Source organism: Hylaeus volcanicus, chromosome 4 (assembly GCF_026283585.1).
Source record: "Hylaeus volcanicus isolate JK05 chromosome 4, UHH_iyHylVolc1.0_haploid, whole genome shotgun sequence".
In the NCBI taxonomy this organism is placed as follows: Eukaryota; Metazoa; Arthropoda; class Insecta; order Hymenoptera; family Colletidae; genus Hylaeus; species Hylaeus volcanicus.
Genome location: NC_071979.1, coordinates 29,060,896 through 29,086,201, shown reverse-complemented (window position 1 = coordinate 29,086,201; position 25,306 = coordinate 29,060,896). Strand labels below are relative to the sequence as shown.

The 25,306-nt window shown below is 39.5% G+C and overlaps 6 protein-coding genes across 13 annotated transcripts in view; 4 read left to right on the top strand and 2 right to left on the bottom strand.

Annotated features, from left to right (window-relative positions):
- Nucleotides 1-2,233: 2,233 nt before the first annotated feature.
- On the top strand, nucleotides 2,234-9,320 carry LOC128874930 (trichohyalin). 2 transcript variants are annotated; one of them, XM_054120112.1, is made up of 5 exons: nucleotides 2,238-4,223; nucleotides 5,349-5,551; nucleotides 5,634-5,978; nucleotides 6,687-6,767; nucleotides 7,043-9,320. In XM_054120112.1, the coding sequence occupies exons 1-5, from the start codon at nucleotides 2,540-2,542 to the stop codon at nucleotides 7,241-7,243; spliced, it is 2,514 nt and encodes an 837-aa protein (XP_053976087.1). In that variant the 5' UTR covers nucleotides 2,238-2,539; the 3' UTR covers nucleotides 7,244-9,320. The 2 variants fall into 2 exon arrangements, with proteins under 2 accessions (XP_053976088.1, XP_053976087.1); XM_054120113.1 differs by lacking the exon at nucleotides 7,043-9,320 and having other exon boundaries at nucleotides 2,234-4,223; nucleotides 6,464-6,749.
- A 686-nt stretch (nucleotides 9,321-10,006) lies between these two features.
- Nucleotides 10,007-12,777, top strand: LOC128875717 (WD repeat-containing protein 91). The gene is made up of 8 exons (XM_054121553.1): nucleotides 10,007-10,220; nucleotides 10,452-10,716; nucleotides 10,782-10,897; nucleotides 11,052-11,239; nucleotides 11,317-11,635; nucleotides 11,702-11,823; nucleotides 11,907-12,561; nucleotides 12,625-12,777. The coding sequence occupies exons 1-8, from the start codon at nucleotides 10,101-10,103 to the stop codon at nucleotides 12,772-12,774; spliced, it is 1,935 nt and encodes a 644-aa protein (XP_053977528.1). The 5' UTR covers nucleotides 10,007-10,100; the 3' UTR covers nucleotides 12,775-12,777.
- On the bottom strand, nucleotides 12,742-15,092 carry LOC128875725 (transcription initiation protein SPT3 homolog). Its single transcript, XM_054121574.1, has 5 exons — nucleotides 14,694-15,092; nucleotides 14,316-14,546; nucleotides 13,924-14,238; nucleotides 13,659-13,846; nucleotides 12,742-13,568 (listed from the first exon to the last, which is right to left on the bottom strand). Exons 1-5 carry the CDS (start codon nucleotides 14,767-14,769, stop codon nucleotides 13,431-13,433), a joined length of 948 nt encoding a protein of 315 aa, XP_053977549.1. The 5' UTR covers nucleotides 14,770-15,092; the 3' UTR covers nucleotides 12,742-13,430.
- A 417-nt stretch (nucleotides 15,093-15,509) lies between these two features.
- On the top strand, nucleotides 15,510-16,543 carry LOC128875729 (huntingtin-interacting protein K). The gene is made up of 3 exons (XM_054121589.1): nucleotides 15,510-15,835; nucleotides 16,095-16,202; nucleotides 16,314-16,543. Exons 1-3 carry the CDS (start codon nucleotides 15,680-15,682, stop codon nucleotides 16,407-16,409), a joined length of 360 nt encoding a protein of 119 aa, XP_053977564.1. The 5' UTR covers nucleotides 15,510-15,679; the 3' UTR covers nucleotides 16,410-16,543.
- A 151-nt stretch (nucleotides 16,544-16,694) lies between these two features.
- LOC128875728 (uncharacterized) lies at nucleotides 16,695-18,249 on the top strand. The gene is made up of 5 exons (XM_054121588.1): nucleotides 16,695-16,932; nucleotides 17,013-17,105; nucleotides 17,187-17,289; nucleotides 17,389-17,578; nucleotides 18,093-18,249. Exons 1-5 carry the CDS (start codon nucleotides 16,902-16,904, stop codon nucleotides 18,195-18,197), a joined length of 522 nt encoding a protein of 173 aa, XP_053977563.1. The 5' UTR covers nucleotides 16,695-16,901; the 3' UTR covers nucleotides 18,198-18,249.
- A 345-nt stretch (nucleotides 18,250-18,594) lies between these two features.
- The window catches only part of LOC128875719 (protein roadkill), a 116,286-nt gene continuing 109,574 nt past the window's right edge, over nucleotides 18,595-25,306 (bottom strand). For 4 of the 7 annotated variants that reach the window (XM_054121562.1, XM_054121563.1, XM_054121559.1 and 1 more), the window contains 6 exons: nucleotides 24,021-24,157; nucleotides 23,328-23,479; nucleotides 22,782-22,921; nucleotides 22,529-22,706; nucleotides 21,906-22,227; nucleotides 18,595-21,547 (listed from right to left, as the gene is read on the bottom strand). In XM_054121562.1, coding sequence (XP_053977537.1) covers nucleotides 21,403-21,547; nucleotides 21,906-22,227; nucleotides 22,529-22,706; nucleotides 22,782-22,921; nucleotides 23,328-23,479; nucleotides 24,021-24,157 — 1,074 coding nt within the window. In that variant the 3' untranslated portion in view covers nucleotides 18,595-21,402. The remainder of the gene's footprint in view (nucleotides 21,548-21,905; nucleotides 22,228-22,528; nucleotides 22,707-22,781; nucleotides 22,922-23,327; nucleotides 23,480-24,020; nucleotides 24,158-25,306) is intronic. The other 3 variants (XM_054121558.1, XM_054121557.1, XM_054121560.1) reach the window with 3 other exon arrangements.

Sequence of the window (25,306 nt, the reverse complement as noted above, 5' to 3'; positions counted from 1 at the left end):
TCTTCTTCAGTTTACTGGCGGATGCACATTTCGCCTTTGTTTCATGGACGAGTCACAAAGCGTGTCGCCGGTGTCGAGTAAAAGAAAAATCTCGGTCTAGATAGAAACAAAAAGACATCGCCCAGGTCGACGAATTGGGACTCTTTGCATTTGAAATTGTCCTCGTTGCGACGTGTCTTCTTTGATTCGCGAATTCCGCTGTTCGTTGAAACGAACGTGTTCTCGACAGTTCCGGGACGTTAATGGCGCAATTTGGTACACGTTACTTGTCTCTGTACAAATTTTGATTGTCATAAATAACGGAATAGGGGTAAATAATTTATTTAAAAATTTTTTTTTTCTTTCCTGTGACGAAGACATTTCTATTATTTTTATTATTCTACGTGAAACTAGAAGCGAGATCAAGAAAAATATAGCGAAAGAAAATAAAGAAAAGGCAAGAAAATCGAACGAAGATGTACATAAATATACTACAATAATATGATACTTTGAATTTCTTTGTTCTTCGATATTGCGTCATTTAAACTTCACCCTTTATGTATGCCTTCAGCAACGTCTTCCACTTTGAGAGACTCGATATTTTACATCGGAAAACGTTCCGGCGGAAACACTTATAGCGAACGGCTCGCGAAAATTTATTGGAACAAAAGTTAATGGAGCATAATGGCAAACTCGAAGAGGATAGAATAAACTTTTAGCAAAGTTCTGCGTTCGCTACGCACGATAAACGAACGAGGAAATTAGATCGATAAAGGGCATTCGGTGAGGTATTAAATCAGTTCCACCCCATCCCTTAAGTTGTTTAAACGGTACGTTCTCCCGGTGGAGGCTTCGGCGATTTATGGGAAAGAATTAATTCTCGCTAACGGATCAAACAACTTTCTGTACCAATTTCCCAGACAGAGATTTTCCAGACTAGAAAATATGGCGTAGTTTACACGCTTCTTTTGTTATCTGTTTGCCTTCTGTCGAAATGAAGTATATTTATCGCTGTATCGTTGAAAAATTCTTTTCGTACCGGTTAGGATACTATGCTTTCGATTTATTCTCAGAATTGTAAAGCAATTGTCGCGCAACTTTAAACGAATACCAGGAAGACCCAAGCGAGGTCGCTTAAAAATGGTGTAGCGATCGAAATTGGAGAGGAAAATCGATACCGAATACGACCCACAAATTGAAATGGAAGAGGAGAACGTGCGATAGGAAGATGAAAATTGTCTGCTTCGAGAAATTTCTCGGCACAACGAAACTTGTCCTTTTGCATGGGAGAGCCGAAGATAGACGCCGCGAATTGGAAAATGAAGTTATGCTGGAAACGGTCGGCGATGAATTCGTGGCATTCGCGGCAATACGAACGATGGAAACGACGATGGAAATTGGGGGACGATAAAAGGGGCGCAGCGGGTGATCGCGGAGCGTCGATTTCCTTGCGTGACACTTTAGGGTAGCGTGGTGCGAAACGATTACGCTTTGTTGCAAATTAATTCGACTCGTTCGCGTTGTAATTGTCATCCATTTTCATCAATCGGAGATATTTCAGAAAATAATTGTCGAATATTTCTGGACTCTTTTTATTCTTAGATTTTTAATATTAAGTGTTGACGTGGAATAATATTGTTTGCAACTATAAAAATACTGTAATAGTTTGAATATTTTTTAACTTGTCTAATATTTGAAGGTTTACTAAGTGTTGCAGTGCAATAATAATGTTCCCCGCAGCCATAAAAATATTGTAATAGTTCGAATATTTTTTAACTCGTCTAATATTTAGATTTTGAAGATTTATTAAGTGTTGCAGCGCGATAATATTACTCGCTGCAACTCCCAAAAATACTACTTTGTTACTTTTGGCTCGCTAAAAGAATGTAAAAACTGAAAATTGACGTTCCATTTCGCTTTGTAATAGAGCCAACGAAAGGCCAAGCGACCCCCAAAGATCGTGCCCTACACCCAAAATCTTCTCACAAATGTCTATTATCGATTTAAAGATATAAATTCGTTTCCTTCGAATCAGTTCTAAATCGTCCTCCATTACCTCGACGTTTGCGTCCGAGACGAGGGTCCCTGAAAAGCAGAGAGCCGAGAAACACAGGCGATATCGTCTCGAGCACCCCGCGGGCCACTTACCGCGTTCGTAAGTGGTCGCGGAGTGCCGGAACGAGCGCCTAGCCCACCGATCGCGATTCCGTGTCCCGTTACGGGGCTGTCGAAGGGATTGCGGTGTCTGCAGGCGCGGCACCGCGTCGCCTAAGCGTCGTCGAGCGCGGTGGTTGCGCGCGATTCGGCCACGCTCGATACCCGCTGCGGCAAAAGCGTCTGGTCCCGCTGGTAGCGGGCTCGACGGCCGTCGGTGGTGGGAGCAGCCTCTGTTTTATTTCTGTCACGCTTGTCCCTCTGCACCAGGGCCAGAAAAGACGCAATCGTGCAGAGCGCGAGCGCGGCATTCGCCGACCTCACCGTTCGTTCATCGGTTTCGCGGACTCGGGTGCTTTCACGGTTGATACCATCCGCGGACGCGATCCCTCCGAGTGTTTCCACGATGGAGGACAGCTACACGGTCCACAGACGCCGGAAGGCGGCGGCCAGGAGCCGCGAGAAGACCCCCGACCCTTCCTCGAGGAACCAACAGCTGGTGGAGACCTCGGACGACGAGGAGGAGGCCAGACGCGCCAGAATGGAGAAGATGGCGGACGACGCCGAGCGCGCCGAGCAGGAAGAGAAACGGAAGAAGGCGGAGGAGATGGTCCGCGTGGAAACGAAGAAGGAAGAGTCCCGCAAGAGGGAGGAGAAGAGGAGCTCGTCGAATTTGGACGAGTCGCGGAGGACGAGCTACGACGAGAAGACCTCGCATTCCAGCAGCCCCCAGACACGTGACACCGACGCTCGCGAAGAGCCAGCGACGCCTGGCAGGAAGCCTCCGCGCACGGTAAGGAAGGAACCGAAAGCAGAGGACTCGAAGACCGGCCAAGAGCAACGACCCGCGAGCGAAGACGCGCAGCAGATCGTTCCGTCCAAGCCCAGAGAGATCGATGCGACCGCGGAGCGAACGGAGCCCAGGAAGGCGGAGAGACGGCTGAAGAAGAAGTCGAGGGAGAGGGCGGAGCGTCCCAGTCAGTCCACCGACTCCAGCGACCCGGACGAGAACCTGGAGAGACACCAGAGGAGGACCAAGTCGCCCGAAGGCAGCAAGGTTCGCACGAAAAAGCCCCCAGCTAAAAGAGTCGACCCTGACGCTGCTAAGAAAGACGTCGAGAGACCGCCGCGGGAAAAGAGGCCGAGTAAACAGAAGCTCGAGGAGACCGACCAGCCAAGGCCGGAGAGGAGACGCTCCGTGAGGCTCAGTCAGACGGACGACACCGACGACGATCCCAAAATGAAGAAAAGCGAGACGTTCCCGCGACAGAACGTCGAGGAACCAGTCATGAAGAGGTCGGCTACCGAGGTAAAGAAACAGATCATTCCTCTTAGCAACGAGTCTCTCATCGAGGACTTCGCCAAGGCTCAGAGGGAGTACCTGAAAAGGGAGCAGAGCATCCTGGATCCAGACACTCCAGACGTCTACGAGGACGCCGAGGAAGAGGCTACGCTGAGGAGGAGGAAGTTCAGCGTGCTTCTCACGGAGAGCGAGCAGGAAGGTATCGAGAGGTCCATCGAGGAGGCGAAGAAGGTTCAGAAGAGATCGTGGTTCTCCTGGATGCCCTTCTCCCGCAAGGAGAAGGTCGAGGAGCCACGTTCGGAACCCGAACCACCTAAACAGACGGAGCCCGAGGTCGTAGAGGTTACAGAGTCGGAGAAGGTCACCTTCGTGGACTTCTTAAGGGCCCTCAAGGACGTGGTCTCGGAGTTCAAGGCCTTCGTGGCCCAGAACCCACGGGAAACGAGGATCATGAGGAGCCTAAGGAATCGCTGCTTGTCGGAGCTGATGCTGGTGATCATCTACTGCGGCCTGGGCGCGTTCGTCTTCAGGTTCACCGAGGGAGCCTTCGAGACTTTTTACAAATGCGGCGTGAAGAGGGTGAAGAGAGACTTTCTGGACAGCCTGTGGAATTACAGCCACAATTTGAGGGAGGACGACTGGAAGAGCATGGCGAGGAAGAAGCTGATGGAGTTCGAGGAACAGCTGCACACTGCTCACGAGGCCGGCGTGCAGACGTACAGCGGACAGAGGAGCTGGACGTTCCTGAACGCTGTCGTCTACTGCTTGACCGTAATCACGACCATCGGTGAGGGAACGCGACTGGGGGCTAAACGATGTTCGAGTTTTAGAGGGTTTGGGTCGATGTAGTTGCCGTAAAAACGTTTTACGAGACCAGTATTGATTTTCCAAGAGGGAAATACAGTCGTGTCCTGATGCTGATCACGGTACAGTAGTCGTTCACTGGCTGCGCGCGCAGCTGCGAGGGAAACCGTGGGGAAGATACTTCGAAATCGAAACGTTTGTATGGTAATCGTTTGACCTTTGCAGGGTTGGCTTTTTAAAATTGAATCTCGTAGATTCTGTACCAGAAATGTTTGAAGTCGACAAATTTGTATATCGTTTAACATTTGCAGGGTTGGCTTTTTGAAATATAGATTCAGCGGCAGAAATCTTTGAAATGAAAAAATTCTTAGGGTAATTGTTTAACCTTTGCAGGATTGCCTTTTTAAAAATAGAATCTTATACCTGTACCTGTTGTTACCTGTTTTGGTAAATATTATAAATGAACCTAGAAACATTCAATCAAAATAGGAATTTATTTTACTGTACAAGTATCAGAATATGAACTTTAGTTTGAGTATTTTTTTGTATTATCGCATATTGCGTAGGATTTACTGAAAACTTCACGTTAATGATAAGCAGGAGTTTTAATTTTCAACGAGTCTACAAAATTACCTTAATCCTTGGCCATTATGAGATTTAATTAGGGGTAGTTATATAATGACTTCAACCGGTTTAACTGCGATTAAAATTACAAATCTCGTTGAAACAAGACTCCTGGTTGGGAAAATTAATTGCTGGTTATTAGCGTGATTGACGTCGAAGTCTCGTTTCGGGTAAAAATTGCTCACGCAGCTGGACAACCCTAACCAAATTTGTTTCGATCAATGGGATGCCAGTTACGTCCCGTTATCAGGAAACCGAGGTTGCTTTGCGACAAAACAATCTCTAACTTGTGCCACTAAGGCGCCTAAAATTAGACCGTACTCTATACTTAGCGTTTGTGAATTTATTTCGAGATACAACATCAAGATGCAACTTTTTAGTGTATGGCAGACGACCACCTCATTAGAGCCTTATTAGTCTAATTTATAAATGGTGAATAATTATGGTACAATTAATAATTAATAATTGTTTGACATTATTTCAGGATACGGGCACATATCACCTAGCACAAGCACCGGAAGAGCCATCACGATCGTTTACGCCATCTTCGGTATTCCAATGTTTCTGATAATACTGGCTGATTTCGGAAAACTGTTCACGAGGGGTATAAAGTTCCTATGGGCGTTCGTCAGGAGGCTGTACTACACAGGAAGCTGTCGAAAAGTCCGTCGAACTGTACCTGTACAGGTAAGAGGACCTCCGAATTAATTCGTAATACCCCAAATTAATCTATAAAAATTAATTGGAAAATGATTAATCGTAACCGTAGGAAGTGATGAAGGGCGTTCAACTCGTGTACGACCTAGCAACGTTCAAGAGGCCGTCGCAGATAAATCCGGAGGACATCGAAGAGATGCAAAAGCAAGCGCAATCCCAAGCGGTCCTGAACTTGGACGGAAATGTCCCCGACACGCCAGTAACGCCAGCGATGTCGACCTTCGCCATCGACGACGAGTTCAATCTGCCCATCTCTTTGGCCATCTTCATTCTCCTCAGCTACATTTTCATCGGCGCGACATTGTTCTGCTTGTCGGAGGGTTGGGGCTTCTTCGAGAGCTTCTACTTCGTCTTCATCTCCATGAGCACTATCGGTTTCGGCGATTACGTGCCAAAGGTGACCAATCGTCTCCAATCCATGCTACACCTTTGTCTCGACTTCATTTCTGCGCTCCTTTCGGATATCAGATCGATTACACTTGAAAATTTTGTGTTCTGTCGTGCAAAAATTCATTGTGCCGATTATTGTACGCAATCGAGTCCAAGTTACGAATATAACACATATTTTTGATGTTATCTGAAAATGAACATAAAATAACAGCTGACTCGAGACACGCGATTAGGGTTGAATTTAACGCAAAATTTTCAACAGTGTAGTCACTATCGTAGATTCAAAGCATTTTCATATTAATTTGTTCAGCATAAAGCTCTCGAGACGCGGAACGAACGTTGGAAGAACTTTGCATTTCGTTTGCCATTAGCCTTTGCTTTAGATCCGTTCGAATACTCCCTCCTCCCACTACTCTCCCCAAAAAATCCTCGTGAGCATTATCGACGTACGATTAACTTATCTGCTTGCTTTTTTTTCACGGTGGCGCTCAGATGGTAAGCTTTGAAAAACCAAACGTTCATCACAAAAATGTAAAAAATAAGACAGAAACAAATGTACATCACCGTATTACACTATTTCGTACGTGCTTTTCGCATAAGTCTCACTCAGCACAGTTGCACGTGTTTTCTTAGCGACATTTAAATCCGCGCGATGCGGATTCGCGCGTAAAATGACGCGCAAGACATTAACAGATTGATTGGTTGGTTGATCTAGCATCCCATATACATGATGTGTTCGATAATATACCTGGTGTTCGGGCTGGCGCTCACGTCCATGTGCATCAACGTCGTGCAGGTGACCACTTGAAACATTCCAAGTATCTAGAATGATTTGGTAGCGTTAGAGGTCTCATTTCTCGTGGTTGATGATATGCTGCCTCGGCATAAGAGGACGTCTCATAAGTTTAATCCTCAGTGAACTTGAAATTGTTATTAATTTATTAGAACTGGTATAGAAACGAGGCCTTTTCAATTCTCGAAATCTTTATTCATTCAGTCAGATTAAGATACAACGTAGGACTTAATTCTATTCATCATTTCCCATACTAATCGGTCTGATCGATGCACCAGGTGATGCTATCAGACTCGTTCAGACAAGCAAGCCAGAAGATAGGAGCAACGATCGGTTTCGCGATCGCTGAAGAGGATGGAACCATTAACCCAGCAGCCCCACCGCCAGTCGAGTTGGCCGACGTTCACACCAGCATAAAAGAGTCTGAGAGTGCCGAGAAGATCGCGCCCACGGCTAAGCAAGAGGACGTCGATCTATAGACGAGCCATCGAGTTTTTCGCTGATCCATCGCAACAAGAACGAACGATACGTGCGTGTTAGCCTTAAATTGTAATCGTCCGCCCCACTATAAAGGACTCACGCGTTAAAAATGCGCTACATTCAATCGAACGAAAGTATCTACGCGCACAACAGTGTATCGAAGTAGACTGCGAAGCATCGAGATCGGTGTTTGAATTTCGCTAGCTCTGCCGTGGCTGTTTCCCTCAAAGGAAACGGCTGTCGTGTTTTCACGCTTCTCGTGGAACATGCGGGAGTCAGTTGTTACCTCTTTGCAGCACAATGATTTGTATAATCTTGAGACTTTCTGTGAGGATAGAGGATCCACAAAAAATGAAAGCGATGATACATGTATGATACTCTTGCAAGATTGTGCAAGTGTGTAAAGCTTTGAGATTAGTTGTTTGCTGCAAAGAGTTAAAGACTCTAATGGCGAAGGATCCACCATCCACCCGTCGTTGAAATCTCAGTAGCCCACCGCTAGGTGACACACCGTAGTCGCTACAAACGCACGTAACCACGAGCTGCTTCGTGTCTGGTATGAAACCACCTTTGAAGCGCCTCAAAGAATAAGCAGCTACAAGCAGATGATAGAAGCTTTGGGATTTCCACGGTCGTCGTTGGTATCTCAATTTGTTACATCTTGAGCATGAGCTACCTACCGTTTTGGGGCTGCGTCGCGTTAGGGGACGTGGTGCTGCGTGACGGTTTATAATAAACAATCTACGAAAATTCAACTCACCTCAAGCTTACGCTTATATCTCGTCATAATTATTCAAACGAACGACATTGCACACGAACAATCAATTTGCACTGAGATGGGAGCTATCAAAACAAGCTCATATTTTAATGAAACGAGATAAAACTGTGAAATAGAATTATTTTGCAATTAATGGGGTGTCCTGATCCATAACTGAATAAAGACGTCAAGTCTTCAAATCCTCTCATACTAGTCAAACTGAAAGACACCTCATAATATGTAAAATGACCATTTTACGGTACTCTTCTCAGTTGAGGACAAAAAAAAAAGAAAGTATCGCAGTTGCTCTTGCCAAAAACTCTCGTGGGTCAGACAAATCTCGCGATTTATTTCTCGTAGCCTAGTGTCTATCGACAATAAACCTACCAAATCTCATATTTTGTATATTTTGTAGATTATCGTGTTGCTGTCTGAGCTATCTTCTTTTTAAGTTGTTTTTATATTGAATATCGTGAAGCTTTATACAGACACCACAAGGCGGCTGTACGACTTAACCTATAAGCTTTCGATCTATAAGCTCTGTGTGAATGTTTCGTCTGCAAACGCGTGATAACACTGTTTACATAACTCTCCAGTTGCATTCGGAAAACATACATAAGAAAATGCGTATTTTCATTTCATTTCATGCGTATTTATTACCTAAAGTTACGTGACTCAGGCATCTCTAAAATTTATCGCATACTATATGGAAAATTTTATTCAAATTTCATCTTAATACACAGAGTACAGTTAGAAAATCCCATCCTTTTCCCCTACGTAATGCAAGGACGAAAATAAGTATAACTGCTAAAATTCCGTACATAATTTACTATAAAATATAGTTGGAAAACTCTGTGAATAAGTCAGAAAAGTATGTTTAACGACCGAACTGGAGCGTTGAAATAAATTTCCGCTGCTGGAAAAGGAAGAAAACTTGTGCCTTTGTAAGAATGAACTGTGTTAACTACTTAAATTTTATCGGATACGATAAGGACTCCTGTATGCGGTTAAATTACAGATTAAAGAAGCAGAGGAAAAAAAACAATATGTCGTACTGTTACACTGGTTGCTAGTTGTAGCAGGATACTTTTTTCTTCTTACATTAAAAAAAGAAATGAAGCAAGTTGCTTAGTGTCTATAAAATATCTTTGCAATTTTACTACACGTTATGAATTCACATAACAACGAACGAAAGACAGGTGAAAAAAAAATCAAATCACCGGAAATGAGTACTTGTTATTATTACAATAATTATTATAATGATAGTTATAAACTTTATTTATAAATAAACGATTAAGATATTGGGATTCTTTCAATTACGATCGACCAACTTCCTTGCACACTATAGGAATCCTTGTGATTAGAATAGAAACGTTGCATACAGTTCGCTAATATTATTTGCTTTGTAAGTAATTATTGCAGTGTGCTGCTACGCTTCGTATAATTAGTAATTATATAACTTCCCTCCATTTCCTTGCAAATTCCCCTTTAATTTTCATTAATTTCCTGGGACATTTCCGTTCATTTCCCTTAATTTCCTGGTAAAGTTCCCATTATTTTCCCTTCATTTCCTACTAAAATTCCCATTAATTTCCTTTCGTGCGGCAACCTATGCTGGCCGATTTGTCGGTACGGTTGCCATCTCGTAGGCGCAGAACTGCCCCTAATACGCGGCAACTCGACTGACCGTTTTGTTAGTTCGGTTTCATCTCGAAGTTGCCGCGTATTGGATTGCACAACGACTATGTTGGATAAAATGATACGTGAAGAATTAATTGCAACTGTAATTGTATTAATTACTACTATTTCTTATTACATATCATAATCAAATAATAATTTAAGAATTTTATTATAGAAAATATATCGTTATTAATATTTTTTGTATTTGAGTTTTGTTTTGACTAGTACAGTTGGGACAGAACCACTGTTATTTGAAAGAATCGCGGGACACGTTCATGTTGGCAACATTGTCTGTCAGATGATAACAGGAAAATTCGCTTTAGATGCAAATTCAGTGTGGATCAAAATGGCCAAAGGATGACAACATACGGCTCTCAATTTAAGGAGAGAGTCGATATTTTGAAGAGAATCGAGGGAAAATGTCTCATATCCAGTATGTGGACGAACTGGTCAAAGAATACTTGCTCTTCAGAGGTTTCAGCCAAACCTTGAAAACTTTCGATAACGACTTAAAAGCTGAGAAAGAGAAAGGCTTCAGGGTAAGGATGAAAGAAAGCGCGATACAAAGAACAAAATATACAAACAACAATGTTTCACGAACTTTTCTGTCAAGAAAAATACCGTTATAAGAAAATCATCTAATACTATCCCATTATCAACTTTAAAAACAATAATGTTTACATTATTTACAGCTTTGTTATTATCTCTGTTGTTACAATGAAGCCCATTTAATATTCTCTTAGTGAAAATATTTGTTTGTCTCTTATCAGGTTGACAAAATTGTTGATCAGCTGATGCAGTATGTGTACAGTTATGACTTGACATCCTTGAGGGAACTATGGGGACATTTAGACACAAGAATGTTTTCTCGATTGGAAAGTCACTTTGCTCCAGCTGTCCGTAAACTAGAGAATGCTGTTTTGAAGATGTATTTGGTAAATGCAGCCTTGAACAACAAGCAGGATCGGATTCAAGAGTTTTTCACAAAAATGACACCCGAATTGCAAGGGCATTCAGAATGGAAGGAATGGTTTGGTAGGTTGTATTGAGTAAATGTTTAGGAATTAATACATATTAACATTGTATTTCCTGTGTTACAGCATTGCCATTTGTTAAAAATCCTGAAGACAATCCAGCGTACTCTGTACACTTTAGTAGACAGTGGCAGGACACTATGTTACTGTCTCTACACAATTTCCTTGCTACTATTTTTCAAGTAGGTGAAAGGTATTTTAGACTCTGAGTCTCACATTACAAACTTTATCGTTTTAATATCGTATAGAAATTTCGATTGCCAGTTATGATTGTAGCCATGAAACTATGGCAAGAAACTGTTGAATAATTTAATTATTAATATTGTAATGTTACAGTGCATGCCACTACCAACACTGCTCACGATAGACGAGGATACAAACAAGTTAAAACGATTGCAAGAAGAGAACGAAGTGCTGAGACAGCGTTTAAGCGACTCCATTAAAATAGATAATGTAATGGATGTAAATCCAGGACCAGCTCCTCAACATCCACCGATTATGGATGATTTTTATATTATAGCACAGTAAGTATTCTATTTATTATTAGAAAAAAGTATATATTTCCATATTTGCTAACGCTCTGTTTTCACTATTTCAACAGAGAATCTCCCTTATTAGAAAACCCCAAAACCCTAAGGAACCTTATAAGAAATATAGGCGGTGGTTCTAGTCCAATTTTAAACAGAAAGTCCGCAACAAACGTAAAAAAAATCGCAGAACCTGAAATGGCGTCATCTTCGAAGAGAACGAACACGAAAGGAAAATTAAGTTCCATCAGTAAGTCCGAAACTGTTAGCAAAAGAAGCATTAGCTGTGATTCAAGATTAACTAGCTCTAGGAAAAGGGATTCGTCTATCGACGCGGTGGCTGAACGCAAAGCCAAAGATAAGATCGATTCCACTTACATTCTCCTCAGCCAGGTGAAAGAATATTTAATTGCATAGCGGATGTTTTACATATTTCACGTAACAAGAAACAATTTGTAGGAAGAGTACACGGAGCATAAAACATCGATAATACAATGTAAAAGTAATGCAAGCGGTTCGTACGTCGCTACAGGCGATGCAGATGGCATCATCAAAGTGTGGACTCCGATACCATCGCCAAAGTAATTATTTCAAATATTTATATCATAATACACACGTTTGTTTAATACAGTTTGCGTTGATCTAATTGTCTTATGTTGAATAGGACTGTTACTACATACAACTCTGCCACAGCAAACTCAAACAAAGCCATAACAGCATTAGATTGGATATCGAAAAATGAACGTTATTTTTTGCACGGTGACAACAATGGCTTGATTCAGTTACACGATACCCGCGATTGTAAAACTCTGTGGGATATTCAACACGAAAACTCTCGTATCATTACTTTGCTCTGTAACCCTGCAGAATCCACGTTCGTGTGTTCCGTATCAGACTCGAACGAAGGGAGACTGCTATTGTACGATATAAAAACGAGAAAATTGGAAAGAACATTGCCAATGGAGCAGAACGTAACTGCTCTGTGTTCCGCTTTTAATCACAATGGACAACTGCTTATTACCGGATTAAGTAATGGGAATATTTTAATACACGACTTGAGACGGAACGAAATTATTGATAATATCAGTTGTCACTCGAGTCCAGTGATCGATATAGAACTCATCAATGATTACACGAACATTTGCACGCAAAGCGAAGACGGGAAACTGTGTCAGAGGAGTTTGAATCATTCTGGGAAGATTTTATGGGAAACAAAGATTAAAGTGGAGAAAAATACTGTCCATGGAAAATTGTTCACTTTCGACCAAAGCGGCAATTACATGCTGCTCTGTACACAAACTGGAGGAAACATATACAAAGTACGTATGCAGAACTTTCTTAAGAGCTAGTCATTTTTAAAATAACATCGAAATTTTACTTAGATGCCACCTGGCACGCAGGCGAAAGTCTTAGAATTAGGGGGACACAAAGGTACGCTGTGTTGCGACTGGTCTACTGCCAATCAATCTGGGACTTGTATAACGGGTGGCGCTGAAGGGAAAGTACGAGTATCCACGTTGCTTTCACCATGATACAGGAGTAAAATTAGTATCTGCGTGAATTCATAAAACGACGATACAGTTCATAAGATTAGCTCAAATTTGTAGATACTAAATAACTTAGCATATTTTACTTTAAGAAAGGGTTTTAGAGTCGTACTAAACGAAGGGATCTTACGATACTCCATGAAAGTGATACGTTCGTAATATCGTTAAATTAAGGGGAGGATCTGAGTATTTTATGAAAAGTACAATGAATATAAACGTATCATTATTACAAAGCCAATTGTATTATAATCTTATCTTATAAATTCGAATCAGGGACTATGAATTGTAAAATACATGGAAAATACTGTAACTGTACTTGTATAAAAAAAAAAAAGGGATATACACGATATCTATAAATGTCACGTTATGAACAGATCACATGACTGGAAAATTTTGTAAAAAAATAAAATTATACTAATTTGTGTAGTAGTGGTCATGCGTAAACCTAAGATTAGAAACCTAAGTTATACTTGTAAGAGGTACATGAACATGTCAATAAACATTGGTCAATTTTAAAATATCCGCTAAATATTTTTAGCGTAAAATACTGGTAAAACATTACAGATTTGATCTTCTTAGTAGGAGGTAATAAAATATATGTATATGTCTTGTTTGCGTTACGAAATTAATTCTTCTAGAAGTTAACAGCAAAGGAGCTTTAAATGTGGTTTTCTCAGCGACCAACGATTGAATGGCCCAGTCATATCTAATTGCGGAGACCAGTACCGCCTGAGAGCTTCGATTATTTCTGCAGGTGTTATCGGTTTTGTTACAGCAACCTAACGAACAAAATAAACATAAGTGTTCCTCTACTTTTCTATTTAAAATACTTTAACTTATTTTTCTAGCGCTAAAAAAATAATACAAACCTTGCCGTGATAATATGGTTTATAAGTACACGGATTTACGTAACTAAGTCTGAGTCGATCTATAGAATCTCCGTAGATCTTATTTTGGTCTTGTCTGACTAACAACGCTAAATCTACAATTTGCGCTACCACTTCGTATGCTAAATATCCTAAAATTGTATACCCTTGTTTCGATATTGTTACATCGCCTGAAAGATTTGGAAAATGGTATTAATATATTCAAAACTGTAACTATAAAGTAATAGCTTATTATTGTAATACTTACTGTCTGGTAAGAGCCAGTCGCTGAATTTGTGTCGATTTTTGTTCGCGAAAGACGCATTACGTGCTTTACTAAATTTTAAGTATCTGGCTTCGTCCATAGAACGCGTCATGATTTCAGCACGGATGCATCTCTGTTGCTTGACTTCATCCACAGTGGATGCATCTTCGAGAAGTTCGCCGGTATTGTCAATCTGGCTGAGAAACGAATGATACGGTCCTTTATGTTTGGCTCCTTCTAGATGTTCATTGTTCATAATATCCTCGGGTAGATCGCTTTCTATTGCTCTGTGCAAGGAGGACTTATACTCTTTCAATTCTGTAAAACAAAGGAGGTATAGAATATTAATGAAGCTTTGTGTTTGTAGGATTTTAATAAGTGTACTGTTTACTTGCCTATATATCTCAGCACCCGCTGTAACTTTACTTTATCCTTGCGCAATAAAAAGATTAAGTCTTCTGCATTAATACAGGAGCCCTTCTTTGAATTCTCACGTCTATAGGAAACTTCGCATGCCTTCTTCACGATTGTTCTCATTTGCTGTAAAACAACTTCTTCCACAATTTTTGCAGATTCGATTAACGGATCGCTACTATCCCCGAATCCATGCATCATTTGACGAATTTCTGTAAACAATTACATTTACATTGTACATATTTATATTTATACGAAATAGAATTTTAGTTTTTCTAATGGTTTTTAGCCAATTAATCAATGATTGAAGGGCTTACAGTATTGCAAAATTTATTGTAAAAGTTTAATGTTGTAAATACCTGTAGTATAATTCATAGTTTCGCTTCGAGCAAATTGAGAATCATTCGTCGACTTTGAAAATGATGATTCGGTCATTGTTGAGAGAACTAGTTATTTAACCTTGCTTTAAAATAATAGGATAAACACATCGGAAAACATTCCACAAACAAACAATGACAGATGACGAGTGTCAATCGTGTGCAATTCTTCAGGTTAAGGTGTTACACATGTCATATTAATAAATGTCATTGATCATTACATTCAGTTTAATCAAATACAAGATGTTGCAAAAGATCTTGTCTATTTTAATAGCACTGCATATTTTGTATAAACAATAAAAGGAGTTTATAAGGGAAGCTATGTGTTTTACTCTTACAACAAAAGATTATTCGTTTGTTTTGGAATACCTCTCAAGGTATTTCCTCTATCGGTAAAACGCCCAAGTTTGTCCTCGAATAGTTCTCACTGCCAACGCTAGATGGCGCCATTCTTTACTTTTATAAAATAAATAAAGCGTTATATATCCAAAAACAAACAACAGAACAAGCATTGCAAAATTAAAATACGGATGAGAATCATTTTTCAACCTTTAATTCTTTATTTTTTTAATAAATGAAACAAATGGCGCCATCTACCGTTGACAGTAGGTTGGGTTTTTGGAATCCAACGTAAAATAAAAAATGTTTTCATACATTCAAATATTAATTTCTCAATTGAACAACCGACATAATGACAACAATAGCAGATTCTCCTTTAAGTTTCCTTAAATGTAATGGAGTAATTCCATTTTTAACTTGTAATAAATAGCTTCCAAGTATGATCCTGATTTTTCAGTTTCGTTTTTTAGCGTTAACGTCCTGCTTATCCAACACAATCGATGTCCATTCTATTATTTAAATAATGTCAATAAATGTATAAATAAACAGTTACACATCGTTTCAATCTGAAGTTATCTAATACCAGCTCTAATACCTCGAGAATATCGTGTTATAAAAAGGAGGGAAAAATGGCGGATAACGATGTAAATGGTGATTCCGATGAAGTTCAGCAAGAGAAATCACAGAAAAAGGCAGCGAAATATGACAGCGGTGCTGCTGATTTAGAAAAAGTCACAGATTACGCAGAGGAAAGAGAAATATCTTCGTCTGACGGATTCTCATGCGTGAGTGTTTTATGCTATTCGATACTCCACGTGTTTACAATTGTCAATAACAACATTCAATTTAATTTTATTCAAAATATATATTCATACTTTAAAATTTTACTATATATATTTCTTAATTTCTTCTGTACGCGATTTAATATTCACGTTATACTTACCAAAAAGAACTTACAACTTGTAAAACGTAACCTCCAAACGGTGTACACAGTTGTGTACAAACTATACGATTTATTTATTACAATAAATTCATTTATTTTAGGCGTTGAGCATAATTGGCGATCGGAGGAATAAGGAGGCCGCGGAAAAGAAAGCACGAGAAAAGGAATTGCAAAAAGTTCCTATTAATAAACAAGATGTTGATCTCATTGTAAGTCAGAGTATGATTACTGTTAGTTATTCTTATGTAAACAAAACTCATTACTTTCTACAAGTTTTACACTCTGGTAAGAGATTATTAGATTATCTATTTTCTTTTTAGATGAAAGAAATGGAAATAAGTCGAAGTGTAGCGGAACAAACACTCAGGGAACACAGAGGGGACGTTGTTGAAGCATTAATTACATTAACGAATTAACTGTACAGCATGAACTCTAAACACTTACCAAAATCTCAATTATATTGTACATTATACGGTCTTAGGAATTGTTGACTTTGGGTTATTAATATTTATTCATATATATTACAAAATATATTCTAAGTGATTCTGTATGTCTTTTCTTATTCTACCTGTTGATGCAAATACCTAACGGTTCTTTAACGAAAATGGTTTTTTATGTAACAAGGAATTGAGGGATATTTAAAATACAACGTAAACGTATTAGACACTGATTATCCATGTTATCAGGAAGTTTCCTTGAGATAAGATTGTAATCATACGTGTAAGAGCATTAAACGTTTCACTTTAAACCAATATGTTTATCGGTTTGCGAGGATTGATCTTCACGCACGAATTATTGACTTCGCGTCCGTTGTGCTCGAGTGATAGTACCGTGGTATTATCAATGTTCTTTTACATCACCTCGTCAATTTGTGTATGTAACAAATCCGTGTTGTGCAACTATTTATCATGATCACAGTGAGTGCAATAATTACTTCAGGTAAAATATGACAACTCTTACCTTGTGGTACATTCTTAGTGTTTGTGACACGCTAAACACAATGTTCTTTATATTTACAGAACTGAATACTTCATTGCTTCAGAATTCAAACGATTATCAACACAATGAGACTGAAATTTATGTTATAGATCCATCTAGAACTGAGAAATATAGTAAGATCAAACAATTACATTTACTTCTCTAACTACTAACAATTTTTCATGTACAAAAAAGGTCAAATTTTTCTTTTGTAGTGACAAGAGATTACTCGGTGTCGATTGTACAAACGATTATATTTTTCTTATTTGTGTGCGGTATTTTTTTTGCAATTGTAATGTACTGCAAAGTATGCAGCAGGTAAGCGTTTCATCCGTGACTGATTGTTCTTTCAAATGAAAAAGAAAACAAGATATGCGGCTACTAATTTTACGAAGTAATGTAAATATCGTTAAACAGTATTTGCAGGGCATCTGAGTTAAGTTATAACGAGCATAGCGTATGCCAAAGTACACGCACCTGTGCGAATGTAGACTATGATTCGATGCGATGCTTCACGATTGTAGAATCAAGTGAATTAAGGGATACACCACCATCGTACAACGAAGCTTGCAGTGTTCCTCCTCTTTATGGACTGTCTTCTAACAGAGTACGTTGAATTTCTACCTTCAAGTAATTAAAATTACGAATAACGTACATCGAGCGTTATTCGTATTATCTTTTATTGTCCTACCAGCTGGTGACAGATAAATCTGTATCGTAAAATATGTCGTCGCGTGTGGCCTCAGTTTTACGAATATAATAAATAAACAATAAACTTGTAATACGTTTTTATGTGAAAAAAAATTGCAATATCAATTATACTCCACGTGAAACGAATAGAAGCTTATTCGAATAATCGTTCAATTGGATAAACATTTCGGGTGAATCACGGTTTTTATCTGTTGTTTATTGTTCGAATAAAATGCCTATCTTTGTATAAATTTCTATTGTTTGAACAGAATGCGATTGGTTAAGCACAGTATCCCTTCCCTTTAATTGTCATATAGCATAGCTATATGGAATTGTTTTACCGATAAGAATATACAACACAATAGAAAAAGTCATGTTTTCTCTAAAAATAGCTGAAAAAACTTGGTATAACTGTATAGATATTTTTTCAGATAGTTGTCCCTGAAGCTCCACCAGTATATTCAGAAACTCCAAAACCAGAGGACAGAGTATGTCAACCAACTAATCCAGGCTTTTCAGTTGCGCATCATGTTTGATATGTTGTAATTACTGAGTGATATTGTATAAATAAATTTAATTTTAATATTAGCCAAATGAACTATTATTTCTTTACCTCGATTGAAAGTAATTTTAAAGTTTGCCTTGAGGTAGAAGATTTTAACGATCGATACTAAGTGTAGGAAGCTTCTTCAAGGGTTAAAGGACACGCTGATACATCAGTGCGATAACCTAATGTTGTAGCTACCCCTGAATGAAGTTAGATGGAGGTAGGTTTGGATTATGATAAAGTTAAGTCTACACTGATACATCGACATATCAAGAGCCCTGAAGAAACTAGTAGAGACTTGAAATATCTTAGTATTAGTCACGTCGTATGTTTTTTTTTTTTATTTTTAATCAGGGATAATGAAAATCACGTAAAAGTTCTCATGATTATATAATGAAAATGTCATTTATTTGATGTGGTGCAATGACTTAAAGTAAATGGAAAAATGAACGTTTGTATGAGCTGGGTTCGATGAACAGCAGCCGTGTACTTCGAGAAGCTACCACTGCTGAACTATTCGTTACAAAAAGCTTTCGAGTTTAAATGCAATATACAACGGAAGTGTGTATCAGACAGCAACGCAGTAGTAGCTAGCGCGACACGAACATGCTGATTTTCATGATGAGGTAACACTTGTCTTACTTGTACTTAGTTTATCAAATTATCCAGTCATACGCTCATGCAAATTGGTTCAAAGAATTGCATCTAATATTTTTTCGAACTGTCGTACAGATTAATATTAGTTTCGACTTTTTTTCTTTTTTTTTTTTTAGGAAAAAGACATTCAACATTACGAGTTTCATGAGATATTCGCCGCACAGTCCCAAAGATAGAATGGGTAGAATGGACGTAGATTTTCTTTTCTTTTTTTTGTTTCTTCATCTGTTCAAATTTTAAAATCTGAGCGAGCACGGCCAAAATCTGTTCCTTAAATCGCTTACATTTATTTTTTGCTATTTATTTTCCCCCACGTATTCTATCGTTTCGATTAAGCTCTAACGATCTATGACTGAAATAAACATCGTGTAAAAAACGGTGGAAAATCGTTCCCTAACTATGTTTCTCATAGGATCCATTTTTTTGTTGTTGTTTCCTTTATCACTTAATCTCGATAGAAACACATTCGCGCCGTGGTAACGACGAAATGCACGTAACGTGTCGAGATCAGTGGACACAAATACGTTCTAATCGTATTAATTTGTCTGTTATTACATATTACATTTACTTAAAGCATTGCTAGTGTTTCAAGGAACATGAGTTTAGCACAGTCTGTAAAATAGAATAAATTATAGTTGGTTATTGTACCCTTCATAAAAGTATGGTTCCATTCGGTTCAGTTCTTATAAAATACAGTAGATATGTACAGTAAAAATCTTAAAATCGAAAGGGACGCTAGATTTGGGACTGTCCGGATTAGCGACCGTTTCTTAAAAGATAAATTCACTGGCTGCCAGGATCGTCAGAAGTTCTAGAAAGGTTGTGATACAATTGCGGTAATTACAGTGGTCTTATCACAGAACATGTATGGCATTAAATCGTCAATATCATTACTCCTGTAATGGTATGGTATTTCTCATATTTAAAACATTCGGTAAAGCTAGGTCGCAGGATCAGGAAGCCAGTACAGTACTAAATGATGATTATTGTTTGCCTTCTTGGTTGCCCATAATTCAGATCATTGACCACACGAATTCGCAATTCATTAATTAATTACATAAAAAACGATTAATATTTTTTCGTTCTATATAATTGACTAACTTTTATTTATACAACTTCTTAGATTCATCCATCATCTCTCGTTTTTTTTTTGTTTGTTCTCATTTTCGTGATTCGCCCCATTATTTTCTTTCTAATAACGTGCCATCGACTCATTTAATGCGGCTCTCGTAACATCTCTAATTAATACATGTATCCTGCGCACAAGTACGATAGACATTTCAATAATAATCAACATAAAATTCGATAAATTATGGACAACCCTAAATTTAATACAATAATAATAATATAATAATAATAATAATAATAATAATAATTCGAATCTATCACTTCTTCTACTATGCAATACTCGAGAAAACAAAACAAACTGTGCCTAGTGATAAAGGGGGGGGGGGGAGAGAAAAAGGCCGCATTAGAGGGAGGGGGACGTAGGGCGGTATCTGCAGACAAAAAATATACAAAAATACGGGGCACAGATTGCGTAGCATTAATAGTAATCATAGTAGTAGTCGTACATGTTGAGAGAAAGAGATCATAAAAAACACTAACTAGAATCATTTTCTCCATTCCGGAAGAGTTTGACGTTCATCATTTCCTTGTTTTTATATAACTAAAAATCACTATCGGTAGTAAACATAGTATCTAACTTTTCTCTTGCTCGTTGCACAACGAACAAGCGTGGGACATCGTTTGATCCGTTTCATTTTTTTTTTTCTTTTTCGACAAAGGAACAAAATGTTTTAATCGTCTGGCCGACGTCTATCACAACTTCCTTCGTGCATTGTGTCTCTCTCTGTGTGTTTATGTACGTGTATATCTGTGTGTATGCGCTTCGTGTACGTGTAATATGTATGTTGTAGCAATTTCAGCGAGTTTCAATCTCGCCTTGGTCCACTGGCTGCTTTTATATCTTTCAATACGGATGGTTTAGCGATTCCAGATTATCCTCTTGTGGTAGAAACGAAAGCAAATCCATGAGTGACCCTAACGATGCGCATTGACAAATCGCTGACAATTCAGTGGCATTGTAGAATGAAAACACACGCACAATGCAAAAAGAGTACCATGTCGTGTCCCGTTGTCCAAACCCTGGTTCCAACAATTCATTATCGTTATCATCTTAATTTTTCCCCTCACACTCGTCGTGTTCCCCACTACGTTCTGTGACAGACACTTCTCCTCCAATGTCGACGACTCACTGAATTACAAGAGAATCTCTCTCCCTGAGCACAATCTATGCTTTCTTCTTGCTCCGAACTGGCCGAACCGGTTGCCCTTCCCCGTGAACCACTAACACCAGCATGAAAACCATGAGATAGTCCCTTCGACGCAGTTCCTTTCGAGTGGACCAGAGGATGGCGCACTAGGAAACATTTATTTAAAACACTACTCGTATCACTGTACACAAAAAGTCATGAGGGATGCAAAATAGGCGGGGGCGATGTGGAGGTCGTGCCCGGAGTTAACGGTGACTGTTTTCAGCTCTGTTTCACTCGTTTCCTGGGCGGTCCGATAGGTGGTATCTGTTGGGTGGCCAATGCTCGAAACGCTTCCGCTATGAGATGCGGATGAGAGTTCACCATCGACTTGAAACCTGCCGTGTCCATCACGTCTGTCGCGTGTCTGAAACAAAAAAAAAAAACGTGCAACTTCAAAATACAATTCTTCCAGTGGTTTTTCGTTCGAACCCCACACAGAGACACAGAGAATCAAATTTAGCGGTTCTATTTGTTTCATCGGTAATTTTCTATTAAAAATTAGGTTGCGTCCTTTGGATGACGGTCTATAAAAGGGTTAAGTATAATATTTCAATTATTGGTAGAATAATCACTGATAAAGCAAACGAGGGCATTACATTTTATTCGTATTTGTCGAATTACGACATCAAATTTTATACCTCAATGAACAAAATTATTTTCCGCTCGAGTTCGAACATTTTCTCGGCTATCCGCGTCCCTCCGTCTCCAAAACGAAAACTTACGTATTAATGAAGTCTATGGCTTGCGCCTTGAGTTGATCAGCGCTATGAAGATCAGCAAGAATGAGGATATCGGCTGCGTTCTCGATGGCTAAACTCGTGCACAGTGCTTCCTCGCACATTACCTTCAGCCTCTCTAACGCGTATTTATCCGCCGCCGCCAGCAAATCGTCCGCCATTTTTTCCAGATTCGCCGCCTTTCCCGTGTAAATGAATCGCAGCATTTCCCTTAAAACCTCGTGGTCCACGTCGGTGATGTCCACGCGGTTCTGTTTCCTCTCCTCCATCTCGTGCTCGAACATCGCCGAGAAGACCGGACTTCGTGCTGGATAACGAAATCAAACGGTCAGTCACTTTGTGAATATTCGAGGTATATGAGGTTTCGTAGTGCGATCGAAAAGGAAGAAAACGAGTCGGTAGTCGGAACACAAAGAAGAGTTAAGGAGTTTATTTGTATTTAAGGAGAGTATGGCTCGTGGTCATCTTTTTATAGTTGTCTTATTCGATTATCTCGAAAACTAACAGTCGTAGGTAAGAAGTATACTCTACGTTTTCGACTTATTTTTAAACAAAGAATCGCTCCTGTTTCGGTCGCATCACGAATTACGTTCGATTCGCGAACTTACCCGCAAGTATGGCTTTGTGCGCCTGAAATTCCCTCCCGCAGACCGTTAGCGTGACGTCGCTGAATTTTTGGTTTTCGAATAGTAACCCCAGGTCGTCGGGCAGCCGGCATTCCGGGACTTTGAATTGTATAGTGTTGCTCTGTCCAGAAATGTTCACGCTGTCCGCCACCACGCTGACCTGAAACGTTTCCAAGCGTTATAAATCTCGTCCAGGTACCGGCTAGCAAAGACGAGTATTAAACAATTAACATACAAAGGTATATACCTCACAGAATATCGTGAGTTTATCGTCGGGCAGGAGTCCGTTCGCCTCGTCCAAGAGGAAGTCTCTCCTGATGAACTTCTTGAAGCCCCAATCTTTACCTTGGACGAACCTGTAAGCACGTTGGCTCTCTGCAAGCAGAAAATTCAGACGCTTTATTACCCATGACCGACACGGAAACGCTTTTACCCCCGTACAATGCCCGGTCGCGCAAGCACTCGATTTTAACGGTTCGATCTATCAACGCTGCTTCCTATCCCTTTTGAATCTTTCGAGGAAATTCTAAGGCGTGGAACAAAAAATATACGAGCGTAGGAGTTTGTTTTTAGTTAAATTTGTTAGGTCGAGTAAATGCTTTCTAAAGTTTTCAAAGCCCTCTCTTCTCTCTTTGTAAAGGATACGAAATTTCTATTATTTTAGAAATGTTATTGTATATACAACTATATATAAGAAATAGATATTTATGTGATTATCAGCACAATGGTCGACGAGAATCTTGAAAATAGATCGTACGGTTATGGTTAATGTTAAACTTACCCATTGCTTTGGTTTCTTCTCTTTTGGCATTAAGAATAGAAAATTTGAACTTTGCTCTGACTTCGGATTTGTTGCACGAAACGAGAAGGAGATACAGAGACAGGTAGTCTTTGCTCTCCTCGTCCAGACCTTTAGGATTCACTCTTAGGCACCTAGAACCAATTACCGGTAATGTGAATTTCATGTCGGTCCGCGAGGACCGCGCTTCGAGATCCACATACATCGTTTACTCTCCCGGTTCTTTTATTACTTTACTGCTCGCAAGAAGGTGTATAACGAAGTTTTGTATCACGGAACAGTGTATCGATATTAAATCACCTCCTCGTTACTAAACGAGCATTTAATCCTTGAATTAATTCTAGATAGGAAAAGAAAAATAACGCAGAACTATTTTTCTGCAGTTTTTTTTTATACAAAAAACTATACTACGTGTAAATATTGTGTTAAAAGTAGTTTAAAAAAAAATGTCGAATAGTTGTATCGAGGCAATATTTTTACCGTAGGAATAATTCAATAGAATGTTGATACAAATGAAATTAATTACTCGTGAGTTTAAACGTGAAAAATAGTTTATAAAATTCGTATGCGATGCAAAGATTCGCGAGTGAGGATTCTAACGAATTCGTGAAAGGTACTCGTCCCTTCAACGCGATTAGGTTCGCTGACAAACGGGTTTAATCAACCGGATCTTACCATTTTAATTTATCGTTGGCCCCTGCTGAGAAAGTGGACGACTTTAACACTTCTCCCATTTCCTCCCGGCAAAAGCTGAAGTTATTTATCGTCCACATGTAGCTGAACTTAACCACCTTCACCTGTGCACATAAGACCTTCAAATGCAACACCACGTCAGAGTGTGTCCCGTGGAAATTAGCTTAATTTATCTACACGCTAAGGGCTACGCGAAACGGTTACTCGGCGGGAACGGTTTTCAGAGAAATTTCCTCCTGGTGGCATCCCGTCTCGAATATTTCAACGCGTCGATACTCGACAATCCAAAAAATAAAAACCTATAACTCATAGTTTCACAAAAGTGATTATTATCGAACGCTGGAGGATTATACGTTGACGACAAACGAATTCTATGTTTGGTAAAAAGTAGATCGCAGATTTCACGCGTTTACGATGGAAATTAATTAGCTGTATGCGTCTGCTCGAAACGAATTAGTAATATTATTTTATTAATTAATGGATGTGTACTCCGTATGCTTTTCGCATTAACGTAAGTCGTAAATGCGTATCCTGAAAGATACTTTAAAACCTGTCGGATAAAATTAAACATGGCGCGCAGATCCACAGATAGGTATAGATCGAATTAATGAAGTGCCATACAGGGAGCGGAGCGTTGATTTTCGGCACACTTGCTCGGTGAAAGGAGAAACACCTTTCTCCTCGGTCGGACGTTGCGATTAAAATCGAATGAAACTGCATTAAAAACAAAAACGTTGTTTCTCCTCGAGGAGAGCCTTCCTCGAGGAAATATATAATTGTAATTGTCCATTATTTTTCGAAGCAAAGTAGAATATACCGCAAACAACGGTAGAAGAGATATAGCACGCTATTCTTATCGGTGGCGATTGAGAAGACCTTCTCCGCGAGAGACGTTACGTCGTTTGCTTTCAGTAACGAATCGTCCTCGCGTTGTATACTAAACTCGCGCGATGAGTGTAATACGCACGCGCGCACTAACAGGCATATACCGTTTAACGAATGGTTTCCTTGACCTCGGCTACATTTGTTTGCTAGTTTCGTTCGTCTAGCACGGGGAAAAGAGAATTAAAGTCTACAGAGAAAAAGAGGTAGACATAAAAATGCAAAAGACGAATATAAAATTGCGGAGAAAAATATCAGTCTCGAAACTCCAGCGCCTAAATTGATCGTGGCCTCGAAGTCGAGCGACGAAGTACTACAAGTACGGAGCACGTGTTTGCGACAGAGAGAGAGAGAGAGAGAGAGAGAGAGAGAGAGAGAGAGAGAGA

Bases quoted from the DNA above. Each gene is read 5' to 3' on its own strand.
- LOC128875717 (XM_054121553.1), top strand. From the start codon at position 10,101: ATGTCTCATATCCAGTATGTGGACGAACTGGTCAAAGAATACTTGCTC. The intron at 10,221-10,451 runs GTAAGGATGAAA...GTCTCTTATCAG, and splicing joins AGAAAGAGAAAGGCTTCAGG to GTTGACAAAATTGTTGATCA. The intron at 10,898-11,051 runs GTAGGTGAAAGG...GTAATGTTACAG, and splicing joins TCCTTGCTACTATTTTTCAA to TGCATGCCACTACCAACACT.
- LOC128875729 (XM_054121589.1), top strand. From the start codon at position 15,680: ATGGCGGATAACGATGTAAATGGTGATTCCGATGAAGTTCAGCAAGAG. The intron at 15,836-16,094 runs GTGAGTGTTTTA...CATTTATTTTAG, and splicing joins CGTCTGACGGATTCTCATGC to GCGTTGAGCATAATTGGCGA. The intron at 16,203-16,313 runs GTAAGTCAGAGT...TTTTCTTTTTAG, and splicing joins AACAAGATGTTGATCTCATT to ATGAAAGAAATGGAAATAAG.
- LOC128874930 (XM_054120112.1), top strand. From the start codon at position 2,540: ATGGAGGACAGCTACACGGTCCACAGACGCCGGAAGGCGGCGGCCAGG. The intron at 5,552-5,633 runs GTAAGAGGACCT...TCGTAACCGTAG, and splicing joins GTCGAACTGTACCTGTACAG to GAAGTGATGAAGGGCGTTCA. The intron at 5,979-6,686 runs GTGACCAATCGT...TGGTTGATCTAG, and splicing joins TCGGCGATTACGTGCCAAAG to CATCCCATATACATGATGTG.
- LOC128875725 (XM_054121574.1), bottom strand. From the start codon at position 14,769: ATGACCGAATCATCATTTTCAAAGTCGACGAATGATTCTCAATTTGCT. The intron at 14,239-14,315 runs GCAAGTAAACAG...TTTGTTTTACAG, and splicing joins GCGGGTGCTGAGATATATAG to AATTGAAAGAGTATAAGTCC. The intron at 13,847-13,923 runs GTAAGTATTACA...CAAATCTTTCAG, and splicing joins CGACTGGCTCTTACCAGACA to GCGATGTAACAATATCGAAA.
- LOC128875728 (XM_054121588.1), top strand. From the start codon at position 16,902: ATGATCACAGTGAGTGCAATAATTACTTCAG. The intron at 16,933-17,012 runs GTAAAATATGAC...TTATATTTACAG, and splicing joins GAGTGCAATAATTACTTCAG to AACTGAATACTTCATTGCTT. The intron at 17,290-17,388 runs GTAAGCGTTTCA...ATCGTTAAACAG, and splicing joins TACTGCAAAGTATGCAGCAG to TATTTGCAGGGCATCTGAGT.